General features: G+C 36.8%; 2 protein-coding genes across 22 annotated transcripts in view; one reads left to right on the forward strand and one right to left on the reverse strand.

The window, feature by feature from the left end:
• Positions 1 to 17,016, reverse strand: part of GREB1L (GREB1 like retinoic acid receptor coactivator) — a 267,107-nt gene that overhangs the window by 93,364 nt on the left and 156,727 nt on the right. For all 19 annotated transcript variants that reach the window (XR_014233993.1, XR_014233994.1, XM_082353478.1 and 16 more), the window contains 2 exons: positions 12,621 to 12,797; positions 10,234 to 10,356 (listed from right to left, as the gene is read on the reverse strand). Coding sequence is in view for 17 of the 19 variants with exons in the window: in XM_082353478.1 (XP_082209604.1) it covers positions 10,234 to 10,356; positions 12,621 to 12,797 (300 nt within the window). In the remaining 2 variants the exon portion in view is untranslated. The remainder of the gene's footprint in view (positions 1 to 10,233; positions 10,357 to 12,620; positions 12,798 to 17,016) is intronic.
• Positions 1 to 17,016, forward strand: part of LOC309610571 (uncharacterized protein) — a 138,307-nt gene that overhangs the window by 38,628 nt on the left and 82,663 nt on the right. The gene's annotated exons all lie outside the window — the stretch shown is intronic.

Raw genomic sequence — 17,016 nt, forward strand, 5'->3', positions numbered from 1 at the left:
ATATTTTTTGTCTCCCCCACCCCCACTCTTCAGGCACTCCAGTTTCAGTATAAAAGCCTGCTTGTAGTTGTTCCATAGCTCACTAATGCTCTCTTCAGTTTCTTTTATTTTTTCTCGCTGTGTTTCACAGTGGACAGTTTCTATTACTGTGTCTTCAAATGATTAATCTTTTCTTCTCTAATGACTAATCTGTTGTTAATCACATCCAGTGTATTTTTCATTTCAAGCATCGTAGCTGTCACCTTGAGAAGTTCATTTTGGGTCTTTTTAATATTTTCAATGTTTACTTAACTTTTTGAAACTATGAGATATAGTTATAACTGTTTTGATGTCCTTTTCTGCTAATTCTGACATCTGTGTCAGTTCTGGGTTAGTTTGATTGATTAATGAGTCTCCTCAATATTAATTGTGTTTCCCTGCCTCTGCATGCCTAGTAATCTTTGACTGAATGTCAGGAATTGTTCATTTTATCTTGTAGGATGCTGGATATTCCTGTAAGTACTTTCTCTTCTTCTTCTAGTTTTATGGAGATATAACTGACATACAGCACTGTATATGTTTAAGGTGTACAGCATAATATTTGACTTACATACATCATGAAATGACTACCACAAGAAGTTTAGTGAACATCCATCATCTCATATACACACAAAATAAAAGAAAAAGAAAAAATCTTTTTCCTTATGATGAGAACTCTTAGGATTTACTGTCTTAACAACTTTCATATATATAATACAGCAGTGTTAGTTATATTTATCGTGTTGTACATTACATCCCTAGTACTTATTTACCTTATAATTGGAAGTTTGCCTATAAATATTCTTGAGCCTTACTCTGGAATGCAGTGAAATTACTTGGAAACAATTTGATACTTTTTTTTTTTTTTTTTTTTTTTTGCAGTTTTGAGGTAGTGCTCAGTCTAGGGCTAAGTATTCTCTATTACTGAGATAAGACCCTCCTAAGTACTCCAACCAATGCCTGATAAATTGTGAGGTTTTCCTGTCTAGCTGGTGGGAACAGTCCCTGGCCCTGGCCCTGTGTGAATGTTCCCTCTCATCCTTTTGGATGGTACTTTTTACCAGCCTTGAGTAGTTTGCTCACATGCATGCATCAACCAGTACTATGTTCAACATTTCAGGGGACCTTCTGCACAACTCGGGTTCTCTCTCTCTGTGCAGCTCTCTCCCTTCTGGCACTTGGTGCAATGAACTCTAGCTGCTTTGGTCTCCCTTCACTCTCAGTTTCTTCTACTCAACTTAGGGGACCTATTGGGCTCTACCACAGTTCCCCCTCCCTGCATCATGGTCTGGAAACTCTCCAAGCAGTAAGCTGGGAAAATGGTAAGACTCACATTTATTTGTTCCCCGTTGATCAGGAATCAATGTCATTTGTTGCCTGATGACAGTGTCTTAAAAATCGTTTTTCAGGTAGTTTTGTCTTTTTTTTTTTTCTGGTTGTTTCAGGTGGGAGGGTAAATTTAGTCCTTTTTTATTCATTTTGGCCACTTATTCATTTTTATTCATTTTGATTATTCAATATCAAAGTGGATATTGAGCTGATCTCTATGGACTTTTCAACCCTAGTGCTCCCCTCTCCTCTTCACATTCCTCCTGCCTTGAGATTTGAGACACAGGAACATTTTACAGAATTCTACGTAGATATCAATATCACCTATGTATAACCCAGAAATTGCCTAATAAAATTGTCACTAGTGAGCAAAGAAAGTTCAAATTCTGGTTTTGTTACCTTCTAGCTGTAGCTTGGATGTGTCTATGTTAGGTACTGGTCCTTATTCCTACACAGCATTCCTATAAAGAATGCTGGAGATTGTGAAAACCAGGTCTTTTCTACTGACCTATACATTTGGCTTAATCCTGAGAATTTTTAGTGCTTAACTATGAAAAATATGACATAAAGGAAAATTCGTACAAACAAACATGTTAAAATCTCACTTCTCCCACAAACCATTCTTTATTCTCTAGTGTATGCCCTTCTATGTTTTATCCATGTTATATTTTTTACATGATATAACAAAAATACCTATAGAGTTTTAATATTACCTTTTTTACTTAACAGGATTATTTCCTATGTGGTTGCACCATATTTTTTGACATCTTTGTCATGTGCGTATGCTATGATTTATTTGTTTCTATATTAAAAGATTGCTTTTCCTTTTATGCTAATATAAAGAATAACTGCAGTGAATATCTTGACTTTCTTTTAGGTTATTTTCTTGGCTAAGCCCTCTGGAGTGAAATTAATAGAGTAGAGGATATAAATATTTTAATGGTCTTGTGACATATTGCCAAATTTCTTTCTTAAAAGGTCATATCACTGCTTACCTCCACCAGCCTGAGGTCTGAGATTGTCAGTCTTACCACATCCTTGCCAGCCCTGTATATTATCACTTAAAATAGAGTATTGTGGCTAATGCAACTGGTGAAAATGACTTTTCATTGTTATTACTTGCAGCTTCTTCATTTCCGCAGAGTGGGCCATTCCTCCTTATACTTGCTAATGAGTTATATTTTCTCTTTTGTGGGCAGTAGGAGTCTCACAAGCACATTCACGGCCCTGCCTCAGAGGAGTATGGTCACTGGCTTTCTTCCCTCTCCCCGACCCATGCATTCACTCATCAGATGCTTATTGAACCTCTTCAGCAGGCCAGATAGTATGCTAGGCTCTGGGGATAGAACAGGGGAAGAAAGCAAAGATACAATCCCTACCCAAGGAATATACAGTGTAAAGGAAGAGCTTATGTTTTCTCAGTATCTGGTTGGGAGTGGGAAAATCTGCCAGCCAAAGGGTTCCCAACACATTTGGAAAAAGGAGACTGTGTTTTGGTAAAGTAATAATTTGAATATTCATGAGGAACTAAGCTTAGAAAAACCTGCTAGAGGAACTTTTGATTATTCTGACCTCAGGAAGTTTAGTGGCTAAAGGACAAATCAAATAAAGAAAGGGACAAACAGTTACATTTTAGGGACAGTTAAATAATACATTCTAATGGAAACTGTTTTCTAAATGGCTGTCACCCTGGACAGAGGAATTGTAGTTGGGGGGCAAATGGAGACAAAATAGTAAGGTCTGGGTTGAATGTGGCACATCATGAAATATTCTGGACAAACAGAGGGCAGCATGAGAGCTCTAAACTCTTGGAAGGCAAAGGAGAGGAGGCCAAGACATTGTAGGGAAGGGAAAATATGAGCGCTTAGAGATATCTATCAGGGTTGGCTCTGCCCCTTCCCTTCTTGGAGACGAAAGTCAGCTGAGGGGCTGCATGCTGCAGCTCTATCACCACAGCAACAACCCCACAGTAGATTCAATGCAGTGGGAAATAGAAAAACTCAAAAGGACTGAAACATTACTATTACACCATAGGATCCCTGGCCTATGATACCACTTGTTCTCAAAGTGTAACACTGCATACCATACACGTATGTAGTTTGAAAGGGTAAATTTGCCCTTTTTCCCAATGAGATATATCAAAATACAGGCGAGTTCACAAAATATTTATGTATAGTTTAAAAATTAATTATAGGGACTTCCCTGGTGGCGCAGTGGTTAGGAATCCACCTGCCAATGCAGGGTACATGGGTTCGAGCCCTGGTCTGGGAAGATCCCACATGCCGCGGAGCAACTAAGCCCGTGCACCACAACTACTGAGCCTGTGCTCTAGAGCCCGTGAGCCACAACTACTGAGCCTGCGTGCCACAACTACTGAAGTCCTCGCACCTAGAGCCCGTGCTCTGCAACAAGAGAAGCCACCGTAATGAGAAATGAGAAGCCCACGCACCACAACGAAGAGTAGCCCCCGCTTGCCGCAACTAGAGAAAGCCCACGCGCAGCAGTGAAGACTCAACACAGCCAAAAATAAATAAATAAACTAATTAATTAATTAATTAAAAAAACAATTATAAAGCAAATGCCTATGGAAATAACCACTATCCAAGTCAAGGGAAAAAACCAAAACAAAACACTGCCAGCAGCCAGTAGCCTCCTTTGTGCTCTTCCCCATCCCTTCTCCTTCCGTCTCCCCAGAGGCAACCACTGTGCTATGTACGTATTCCTAAAATAATTTAGTTTTGCATATTTTTGAACATAACAGAAATAAAATCATATTGGATAGACTCTTCTGTAAGTAGATTTTTGTTCAACATTTTGGAAGATTCCTCCATCAGGATGCGTGTAGGTATTACTTGTTCATTCTCATTGCCAAATGGTATTTCATTATATAAATACATCATAACCTATTTATCTATTCTATTGTTGATGAACATTTGAGTTGTGCTCAGTTTGTCATTTGCAAAGAACACTACTCTGAACAGTCTTGTACGTATCTCTTGATGCACAAGTACAAGAGTTTCCTTAGGGAGTGGAATAGCTAGATCATAGGATATGCATGTTTTCTACTTTTCTATGTATTGCTAATCACTTGCAAAGTGGTGCCATCAATTAACACTCCTACCGGCAGCATATGATGGTTTGTGTTGCTTGAAATCTTTGCCAACATCTACTGCTGTCACACTTCAAATCATTGCCAGTTTGGCATGTATATAATGGCATCTCACTGTATTTTTAATGTAATTTCCCTAATTATGAAAGTGGTTAATCATCTTTTCATGTATTTATTGGCCACTTGGATTTCCTCTTGCGTGAGGTGCTTGAAGTCTTTGCTCATTTTTCTATTGATGTTTCTTTTTCTTATTGATTCATAGGCATTCTTTATATGTCCTTTGTACTAGTCCTTGGTTAGTTTTATGTATTACATATCTTCTCTCAATTTATGGCTTGTTTTTCACTCTACAGCACCTTCTAAAAACAGTGAAATGTCAGTTTTTTCCTTTGTGATCAGCACTTTTTGTCTGTACTTTTAAGATATCTACAATATCTAAGCTATTCTACAATATCTTCTTAAAGCTTGACGGTTTTGCCTGTTGCATTTAGATCCTCCAGCTACCTGAAATTGATTTTTGTGTATAGAGTGAAATAGGGGTCCAGTTTTATTGTTCTTCCACATAGTATATCCAACTTCTGAGGACCATTTGTTGAAAGAAAAGGTTCTGCTGATGTGCAAGTCACTCTATACCTACGTGTTATATGAATCTGTCTGGGGACTTTCTATTCTGTTCTGCTGCTCTGTGTCTATCCCTGTGCCAACTCCACTCTGTCTTTATTAGTAAAGCCTCATGAGCTTGATATATGATAGGGCAAGTCCTTTCATTGCTATTGTTCTTCCTTCTTTAATGCACAAGCATTAGATGGTAAGGGGTTTACATTATTTTAAGCCTACAGTGGTTCATCCAGAGGAAAATCCCATTTCATGGACAATACATGTCTCCAATAACAGGGCCAACTTCTCCATTAGGCATAGAAGTCAGTGCCTTGGGTCCACAGTACTTCTAGGGGTTCATGAAAATGTTTTAATTTCTTTTAAAATCATAAGAAATGTTTTAATTTCTTTTTGTCGAACAAAGTATTGTAGCATATAGTATTAATATATTCATCTTTATACCAACACAGTCATAAAATACAATTTTAAATACTTTAGGCAAATGTGCCCAGGGCCTAAGAAAGTCATAAAGTCATATCAGGTCCTGCCTGATAGCATCTTCTTAAAAATTACACTATTAGTCACAGGGGCAGAGTTTAGGTGGCTCATCCCTGTCCTGCCCTACGGGCTAATTTTTCCTCCTAATGGTAGATGAGCATACCATCTTCATTTGGAAAAAGAGTACACACCAGTAAGTTAACAATCCCCCAAATGCTAATTTAAAATTTAAATAAAGATGGAATTCAAATAACGTTTATTGGAAATTCCCTGGCAATGCAGTGGTTAGAACTCCATGCTTCCACTGCATGGGGCCACAGGTTCAATCCTGGTTGGGGAACTAAGGTCCCACATGCCACGAGGTGCAGTCAAAAAAGAAAAAAAAAAAAAAACAACAACAAAAAACACCGTTTATTTCCAGGCATTTGCCAGGTACTAGGGGGTACAGGGATAAACAAAATGAACTTACAGTTTCTAGCATACAAAAGAATACAGATGGTTAACAAATTATTATAATTGGGAGAATGGCACACAAATAGAAGTATAGTAGCAAGGCTGAGCTAATCCTTAGTTGCAAAATAGGTATTGTTATTTTTAGTTGTACAAATGAGAAAACCAAGACATAGAACAATTGAGTGGCTTATCCCAAGCCTCAGCCAATATACATCAGGGGCAGTATTTGAATACCAAGACTCTGACTCCAAGCCCTGTGCAGTTTACCATCTGGTCTGAAACAGTGCTCATTCTGTAGTAGACACTCAATAAATTAGACTGGATTCAAATGAGGGAGAAACGTTGCCACTCCAGAGGATTTCACCTTTCTCTTAGAGCAGCTTTTTAATCTTTCCTCCCCACCCCCCAGCTTTATTAAGGTATATTTTACTTATCATAGAATATACCTAATTCAAGTGTACAGTTCAATGATTTCTAGTAACTTGATCAAGTGGTGCAACCATCACCATAAATCAGCTTTAGAACATTTTTATCCCCCAGCAAGAAACCTCATGCCCACTTTCAGTTAATTTTCATTCCCATCCCTTGCCCCAGGCAACCACTAATCTATTTCCTGTCTCTATAAATTTGCTTTTTCTGGACATTTCATATAAATGAAATCATATAATATGTGGTCTCTTCAGTCTAGTTTCTTTCACTTAGCATAATGTTTTTGTTTTGTTCTGTTTTTTGGCCGTAGCTTGAGGCATGTGGGACCTTAGTTCCCCGATCAGGGATCGAACCCAAGCCCCCTGCAGTGGAATCTCGGAGTTTCAACCACTGGGCTGCCAGGGAATTCCCAGCATAAAGTTTTTGAAGTTCATACACGATGTAGCATGTGTCAATAGTTTGTTCCTTATTATTGATGCATGGTGTTCCATTGTATGGATACACAATTTTGTCTATCCATTCACGAGTAGATTGACATTTAGGTTGTTTCCAGCTTTCAACTGTAATGAATAATGCTGCTATATGAACATTTGTATGTAAGTTTTTGTGAGGACACATGTCTTCATTTCTCCTGGGTAGATAGAAGTAATACCTTATTATGGTTTTGATTTGTATTTCCCTAACAGCTAATGATGTTGAGCATCTTTTCATGTGATTATTGGCCATTTGTGTATGTTCTCGGAAGAAATCTCTATTCCAAATCTTTTGGCCATGTTTTGATTGGATTGTCATCTTATGACTGAGTTGTAAGAGTTCTTTGTAAATTCTGGATACAAATCTTTTATTAAATATGCATTTTGCAAGTATTTTTCTAGTCCATCATTGTCTTTTCATTTTCTTAATGTTGCTTTTTGAAGTGTAAAAGTTTTGAATTTTGATGAGGTCAATGAAATTCACAAAAAGACAGTCTGTTCAATAGATGGTGCTGGGACAATTGGATATCCACATGCAAAAAGATGAATTTAGATGCTCACCTCACACCACACACAAAAATTAACTCAACATGACTCACAGACTTTAATGCAAGAGATAAAACAATAAAACTTTTAGACAAAAAAACATGGAAGAGAAACTTTCAAGATCTTGGGTTAGGCAAAGGTTTTTTTCATCTATTCCTTTTTTCTTTTTTTCCTTTTTTTTTTGGCCATGCCACGCAGCTTCTGGGATCTTAGTTCCCCAACCAGGGATTGAACCTGGGCTCTCGGCAGTGAAAATGCAGAGTCCCAACGACTGGACCACCAAGGAATTCCCATTTTTTCATCTATTCTTGAATTCTTGTCCTTATTAAACACAATACATGTACGTGTATATGTTTGTATGTGGTATGTCTGTGTAATGTAGGTAGATAACTATGTAGCCACCTTCAATCACAAATCATAAAATATTTTACCAGGATTGTTGGCTAAAATTTGAATTATCAATCACACAAATATGTTGAAAGAAAATATGCAAAATATAAGTGGCAAGCCAGCCAGAACAGAACATCCAGAGCTTGGCAGTTGGAATGTGAGACAAATCTGTGCAAATAGTAAATTAATCCCCTCTTCAAATACTTTGCAATGTGTGTACCTACATTTCAGGCTAAGAAATGTTGATTACAGGCAGTCACTGATTGTAGATTAAGAAGGCAATCTCCTACAGGAGGGTGAATCTCTATCTGCTAAGAAGATGCTGCATACTCTAATCTTTGCAATGATATCATAGGCTAAGGTAAAATTCTTACAGTCTATTACTTTCAAAATACATAGGAAAATTATTGTTGAAGACTCCATAATTTGTCAAGAAGAAAGTTTTAGACACAAAGCTTTACTTTTAAAGGCACTATTTTCTATTAAATTCTCTGGATTGCACCTAAAAATAGGTAATTTCATGGTCAAATTACCATTCTCACCCCAACAAGGGATACACAAGAATACTGGCATAGCACTTGGCCACTTGTGTTCACTGTGAGTCAGTCAGTGTCTTGCCTGTGTCCCTTCGTGGCAACTGAAGGAGGCTTTGCTAAGCCTGAATCTTGAATTCCTCTATTCAGAGCAATATTCATTTTCAAAATATATTTCTGCATAATCAAAACTGCTTATTAACATTTCATTACTTCTTATTAAGATTTCAGTATCTTTTCATTTTTTTCAGTTACAACTGGTTATTTATATATATTCACCTCTCCCTCTTAGAAAAGGTAACATGTTTTATCCCTTATATGAGTGGTTTTTAAGTCATTGGAGCCAGTAGTCAAGTACTGGAACCCTGCCTTACAGCCTCTGACAAGGGTCTGAGAACATAATAAACACTTGGTAAGTTTTTGTTGGAATGAAGTAAATATTCATTACTAATACTGTAGTTTTTAAATTGTATTTCATTAGCCCCAAGTTCTAATGGCAGAAAATATACTACAGAATCAATCAAATTCTAAGAGAGACATCACTGTAATGAAAGCTAATCTTTCAATGCCAAGAGCCCAATACCAATTTTTTCTTTCTTCAGTACTTAGTGACATGATCTTCTCTCATTTATTCTAAACGAGAATTTAGAATATTCTCTTTCCTCTTAAATTACAGCCTCTATGTAAATCTCTCGAACAGTTTCAAAGTTAGACTTTTAAAATCCAGGATGAAGTGGATTTAGCTGAGTACAGACACATAGCAAGAAGTGCCCCAGATAAAGTTAGCTTTATTATCACTACAGTTGTTGTTAACATAGTCTAATAATCACTTCCATCGAAAATAAGTGCAAACGATTTACCAGCTCATTAAAATTTCATAAATTTGGAAGAGGATACTAAGTAGTGAAATGAATAAAGACAGCCTTTTTTTCAACTTGTTGTGGTTGAGTGGATACTGGCAAAGCACATATGCTATGAAGTTTGTGGGTAAAATAGCACTTCTCAAAAAACAAGTGAACTGAAAAAAAAATTCACAAATTCTTTTAAAATACTTTTCTTCTTACCTAAGATATAACCTAGACTGGTTCTGAGTAATTTTCTCAAATACTATCTGCAGTGATCTTTCCAGTTACAGCCCTCCAGCCTTTCAGCCACCTGGAAACATTAAGTCCCCCTGGAGTCTTATCCTGACCTGAGTTCAGGCCTCTATACTGGAGGAATTTTCAGAAGCTTTAGACTAGTAACTTATCTGCTCAGTATCAGATCAGCCACTCTGCTGATCCTGCTCCGATACTGTAACCTAGTTTCAGGCACATTAAAATTTTATCTGGTTATTTGTAACCAAGCTCCTATCTTGTACTACCTGAAACTAGGTCCTAGATTCTTCCACTGCAATCCTTCGTCCTACTTTGGGACTTTACTTTGTATCCAAGTTGGTGTAATACTCCCTATACTGTTGAGCAAGCCTAGTTAGAGCCCTACTGTAGAATTCCAGTCTTCATGAATATGTCTCCAATACATGCCACCTGATGGCTATGATGCAGACTTCTCTCACATCTGTATTTCTACTTATTGCCTCCTGTCAGACTCCTCTAGAGACAGGCCCTATGCTTGAACTAAATTTCCTACCAACTGTCAGATCCTTTTTCCATGCCTTGCCTAGCATCGGCAGGGCTGTTGGGATTTGGGGTCCTGCTCCTCCACAGACTGATCCATCTCAATGCTGAGTTCTAATTCGAATAGTAACTCAATACCTCTATTTAAAAATACGTCTGTTCAAACCAGCCAACAGTAAGTTTAAAATGCCTCATTAAATACACATCTGCTGCTTGAAATTCCAAAAGAAAATACCCGATACCTGTCTGAATGAATCCTGATTTGTATCCATTAGTTGTGCCATTTTCTGGGGCCACGGTTGATGACACTGAAGAGTTTGGTTTAATAGAGTGGCAAATGGTAGAGGATTGTCGGCTTCTACATTCTAGAAAGGAGTAAGAATCACATTATGTAAGGAAAACAATATTCTGTTAAAACAGGTGAGGGAGACACAATCCATAAAATCTCTAAAATAAACTGCTGCTCCTCAAGTGGCAGCACTTTCTTTAATAGAGATCCCCCTTCCCCAACCTTGATTCCAACAGAATGTTCAAGCTGGTGAACACAGTTCGTCTTCCTAGAGCCAAATGTCATGTTTGGAAGGCAAAGAAATGGTTACAAAGAACAATTAGACTTTTGTTCCTCACAGATTAGTTCCCAGGAGAAAAATTACTCATAACCTATATAGTCATGTTAGTTTCATGGGTAATGCTGAGGTTAAAATATCAATAATTTATAAAAACCAAATAAGCTTTCAAGCACCAGTTAACCTTCTGTCCAGGATTGATTTACGTGTAGAACAGTAATCTAGAGTCCTTCTAGGCTGCCTTCAACCTTCTCTACTCAACCTTAATTTATGTCCAGAAATGGAAGCAAAGAAAATATTATACACAGAGGAGAAAAATTAGAAATTCTCAAATGCTTATTATTCTCAGTTCTTATTAGAGGAAATAGGTAGACAATATTCAAGGTACTTACTGATCACACAAAACTAAGCTTCATTTTAAATGAGCCAATATTACTTGAGGCTTTGGTGTAATATTTTAATAATACTTCGTACTGATTCAGGTAGATAGCAAATACTGTGACAACCTGTGTCACAGGTTTTCAGGGCTCTAACTTCCAACCAAATTATACTATATGTTGTACTATATTAGTCTTTAAAGGTAGCATGTGAAAAAGAAATATAAATGGTTGTAAATGACAAAGTTAATTATGTAAAAATGAAGAAGAATTCGTTTAGAGAATTTCCAAGAGAATTTCCAAGTTTATTGGTCCTTTAGAGAATTTCCAAGTTTATCGGATACATGCAAAAGTTAGAGGCAGTTTTCTATAACCTTCTATCGATGACCTTCCTTGAAGAGCTACTGTATTTTGACTGAAAAGGGTATCTCCATGTTATGTATATTATATGCAAATATGTAGTTTGATAGGTATGTACATATATACAATTCCATTTCCAAAATAGAATGGCTATAAATGTGAGGCTCCAGAAGCCACCCAGGGTCATTGTATCACAAACTATTTCACAAATGTTATTATTTACCAGAAAGGTGAATTGTCACTGAGCACTAAATAAGAACTTAAAAATATTTTATGCAACCAAAACAAAAGCTAAAAAAGGCAGGGAGGTGATACCTATCCTATTTTTACTCTTTTATTAGGGTTCACGACATTTAAAATGATTTTTCTAGAGGAAACTTCTTTAGACTTTATCAGGATAAAGAGTTATCTATAATTTACCACGCTTACGATTTAGTGGTCACAGCACTGATCACGGTCCTGATGACCCCTGGCTCAGAACATGTAGCCATTTCCCAAGGAGTTACATAATCTCTCCTCAAATGCAACCAGGAGTCATTATGGTGAAAGATTCAGAAACAAATCTTCAGTTGCAATTTGGATTTACTATGCTATTTTTCATGGTCAGGCCAAAATCTTGCACAAACAACAAATAGAAATATTAAAGACAATTATTCTATTGTCTTTAACAATATAATAATATTAATAATGGAGGGGAAATCTCAGCATCTAAGAAACTGCTCAAAAGAATAAGGATTAGATGTCCCACTGCATTAAACAATGTACAGAACTTGTGGCAAATCCTATCAACCACAAGATGATGTGACATTTTAACTGGATTCATTTTCAAAAATAAGTTTATTTTCTTCCTAACTGAAGAGAAACAAAACTTTGTCAACTTAATACTGCCTTTTCCCAGGTATTATGAAGAGAGCATTATTTATTCCAAAGTTTGCTTAGTTCTAATAGAAAAATGAAGACTCAAGAATTACCAAAGACCCTAAATAAAGTAGAAAGAGCATCTGACCAGGAAACTGACACTTTGAAGTCCTCTCTAAATGACAGAAGAGCTAGAAAGAGCCCATTTTTCCCCAAGAGCTGTATTCCACACCCCTAAGTGACAAATACAAGGAGAAATGCCCTTTCCCAAATTTCAATAGTTTCTGTTAAAAACAAAAAGGAGCAAGTCAAATAACCTGCCAGAGGGCTTTACATTTTTGGATTGTTTTCTGAACTTGGGATATTTATCTATTCCAAACCTGGATTCTGAACCCCGTATAGGTCACTTGTCAATACCATCGTAACATCCACATTCCCTTCCCATTCCCTCCCAGAAGTTGACGCTACCTTTCCAGCAGATAAGAGGTCCCTTCGACAGTACACCCTGGGAGCTTCTGACTAGGTAGTACTTTAAGTGCTTCTGCTTCTTTGGCTGGGTGGTGAGCTTCAAGTTTATGTGGTTGGAAAATTCCGTGAAATACCGAAATCCTCTTTCTCCACAGCCGATACAGTTTCCAGAAAACCCTAAAAGGAAGAAAAACAAAGTTACTGGCGGCCTTGTATGTTGTTACAATACTTTCACATATAAAAAACATAGAAATATTCACCCTTTGGCTTGACAACTTCCTAATTTTGAGGAAATAATTCAAAGGAAAAAAACATGTACAACAATTTAGCAGTTATTTTATAACAGTGAAAGACTGAAAATAATTTTTAAATGCTCTAAAAGGATAACGGTTAAGGAAATAGAATAGATAGTATCATATGATAGAATTTATATAGTTAACATAAAAAATACAAAAAATTCTGGTTCTAGAGATATCTATTATTTCTTCCTTACGTATTCCCTTCTTAACCTACTGCCTCTGGTTCTCCACCCTACCCACCATGTGGACTTAACTCCATAGCCACAGTGGATTAGACTGAGGACCAATATTTGACCCAATCTAGGATAGTCAGAGTCTCTCTCCTGGAACGCTGAAATAAATACAAAAAGAATCAGTCAGATGGTACTGGACCCTGGATATGTAAGGTTTTGTAAAACTGGAACCCAAGTCAGGGCTATGCCATCTAGGGTGTGGGAGAGAGCAAACTGAGAATAGTGAAGAGGAAGCTGGTCTCCAGATAGGAGAGCACGAACAGAGATGTATAAACTCAGGGCATTGTCAGCTTCCTAGTTTCTATGAGATCTAGGGAACACAAGTTCCCTAAGGGTCCCATTTCTTCTCTGTTCAACCCCTCTTTATTCAAACTAGCTCATTATTCCTTAGACTTAACATCCAAACAATTCTCACTCAGATTAATCAAACAAAATAAGACTTTCAGTGATCTTCTTGGAACAGAGGACATGGAAAGAAGAAGAAATTGAGAAGGCTGGGAGGATGAGAGGTCATGCTTTGCTTGATTGGAAATCAACTTTTCAATCTCCCTTATTACATAGAAGAAAAGTGGACAGTAAGAGAGTGAGTTCTTCTGGTTGTGAGTTATGAGGACATAACATAGGTATGGTCATATTGGCAAATAAGGGCATTCCAAATTTCATAAACACAATATCTCGATATACAAATAACTAACTGAAAATAAATTCACTTATGGAATAATACACTCTTTTAAAACCACCAAACCAACCTGTTTTATAATTAACAAAGATATATAAGGAGAGTAGAGAAAGACCATGAGGATTAAAGACAAAATATCTCACAATGTCCCAATCTCAGGATGCTGACAATCAATTCAGAACATTTAGAAATGGGCATTCCAATTTATTATTATTTATTCAATAATTTTTTATTGAGCACCTAACCTATATGCCAAGCATTTTGCTAAACACTGGAAAAACAGTGGTGAACAAGAGATAGTCCCAACTTCTGGTCAGTTACATAAAATCAGTAATTCTATATAATTAGCTTATTACCATCACTTTATAGAAATATAAATATCAATATAATTTCATAAGTTATTTAAAACATATTCAGAGATGGATTGCATTTGAGAGCATTTGGCTATTTGTCTAATACCTTGGAGCTGTAGGCCAAAAAAAGATGTCAATGACTGCCTAGTTCACCAAATTCCTAAAGCCAACCATCCATCTAACCATTCATCCACCCATCCACCCGTCCACACATCCATGAATGCATGCATCCATCCACTAATCCATGCATCTATCCACCTGTCCATCCATCCATCCAACAAATATCTGTACTCTACTATGTGCTAGGCACTATTTCAGGTACCAGGTTTTTAGCACTGAACAAGGAAGACAAAACCACTGCCTCCACGGAACTTACTTTCTGATGTGATCATTATGCCTTGATAGAAAACTGGCTGACCTATGAGGCAGATGCAACATACCCAAAACACAATAAAACTAAGAACCTTCATCTGAAATAGAGACAGTGCCAAAAAATGAGGCTTATCTGATAGGTCCAAGTAGTTCATCAAAGATTAATGTGAGAATTAGAATTAACAAATTACTGGGGTTAGATTTTATCTTTTATCTTTTCCTCTACCTGTTTTCTGAGGTGAAAAGCAAGACTTGAGTATGAAGAGGGAGAAAATCAATGGATCTGGATAATCTTCAAAGAAGAGAAACTTCACATTAATGATGAGAATTAACAATATAAAAGAGTAAGAACTTTAGAGTCCATTTTTAAAACTCTGTATAGTTTCTGTATTAACTTTGGTTCACGAGAGATTTTATCTGCTCAAAGTTCTTGCTGTCACTATCACAATAAATAATATCTCTTACAGCCAAATTACCTTTCTAGTTTTTCTAGCAATCAGGTCTTCGAATTGCATGGCAGATTTGGGGCATATGTGTGGCCAAGTGATCAATTTACTTTAAACTCAATTCCCCCCCAGTCTTTGGAATCTGTATAATTTATATAAAAATTTAGACAAATTGATATTGGAGTCCACAGGGATTCTAGAATATTTTAAGCTTAAAAAATTTTCCCACTATATCTTTTTAAAATTTTATTTGTTTGTATTTTTTATTTTTTTTGGCCACACCGTGCGGCTTGTCGGATCTTAGTTCCCCAACCAGGGGTCGAACCCAGGCCCTCCTCAGTGAAAGTGTGGAGTCCTAACCACTGGACCACCAGGGAATTCCCCCCACTATATCTTAATGCATACTAAAATCAACCATCATAAGTAAGAACTGTTAGATGAATATTAACTTTTTGACAATAGAGTAATGAACATATAAAAATCTCATTGTGCTTGTTCAAGAGAAAACTTTTATCATTTTATTGTACTACACTTTCACTTGGAGAAGTGGTTAATAAAAAATTATTAACAAAGTTCCATGTCTATAAGGGTATTTAATAAATATGACAGAATGGCAGAATAATTACCATTTAAAGAGCAAGGACTATATGCCAGGCACTGTGCTATTGGGTACCTTATAAACATCATCTGTTTGATCTTTATAATCCTGCCAGGTGGGCATTATTGGCGCCTTTATATAGATGAGGAATCTGAAACTTCAAGAAGATAAGTAGCTTGCCCAAATTCTTAAAGTGCTAACTAGAAAATCTGGGATTTAAACCCAGTTCCAATTCCAAAGCCCAGGCTCTTTGGTTTCATATTCCCAATTACAAAGGATTATAAAATCTATTATTCTGATGGTGTTTTCTGTGTGAGTCCCATGACGTATTCTAAGAGGATTCCTCTAGTCATGAAGAATCATTGAGCAAAAAGACATTATAAGAGATTTTTCTATGTCTGCAGTCAGAGCCACATATGAACTGTTCCATTCGATAAAACTTTGATGCTTTTAAAGTGCTAAAAAGAAGTTTCCCAAAGTTGTTCTACCAGAGCCAACTAGGTTCTTAGCTCTGTGATGGAAAAGACTATGTCTTATCATTCTTGTGCCCACATATCATAACCTAACGTGATTTTTGGAACAAATACTGTTGAATGAATGAATGAACAAACGAATCCTTGGATCTTCTTTGTTAATTTAGTCCAATGTATAAACTTTACCGTTAGGTGTCTATATTAAACCATCTGCTCAATTTCACTGAAAGAAAAAAAAATGGATATTTTAACAAATGAGAGCCTATGAAAATGAAAATTACCACTTCTTTTCCTATGAACCAAGAGAAGGCTTTGAACTGTAGTTTAAGGAACATTTATTAACCATGTGCAGGATCACTTTCTGACTCAAGATATTGACCTATGTATTTCTACACTTTCTGATGATGCTTTATAACTAGGAAGACTGCATCAAGCTAAACAAACACACAGCTCACTGTAAATACAATTCTTTGCCCTCTTCTTTTTTCTTCGTTTTTACTGATATTCGTGCTGAGGACATGTATCTGATTCTATCTACAGTAACAAATTCTGAGAAACAAAAGCAACTCCAGAGAAACACAGCAGCAAAAAAAAGTAACAAACCTCACATGCCCTCTTCTTTCTTTCTTCCTTCCTTCCTTCCTTCCTTCCTTCCTCCCTTCCTTCCTTTTTCTTTAGGCCACGCCACATGGCAGTCATGTGGGATCTTAGTTCCCCAACCAGGGATCGAACCTGTGCCTCCTGCAGTGGAAGCGAAGAATCTTAACCACTGGGCTGCCAGGGAAGTCCTTACATGCTCTCTTATTTGCCTTTTTAATTATTAAAAGTTAATTTAAGGGGTTTGAATCAAGATGGCAGAGTAAAAGGATGTGGAGCTCACCTCCCCCCATGAACACATCAAAAATACAAATACATGTGGGACAATTCTCACTGAAAACTAACT

This window comes from Balaenoptera borealis (genome assembly GCF_965194805.1).
Source record: "Balaenoptera borealis genome assembly, chromosome: 14".
Lineage (NCBI taxonomy): Eukaryota > Metazoa > Chordata > Mammalia > Artiodactyla > Balaenopteridae > Balaenoptera > Balaenoptera borealis.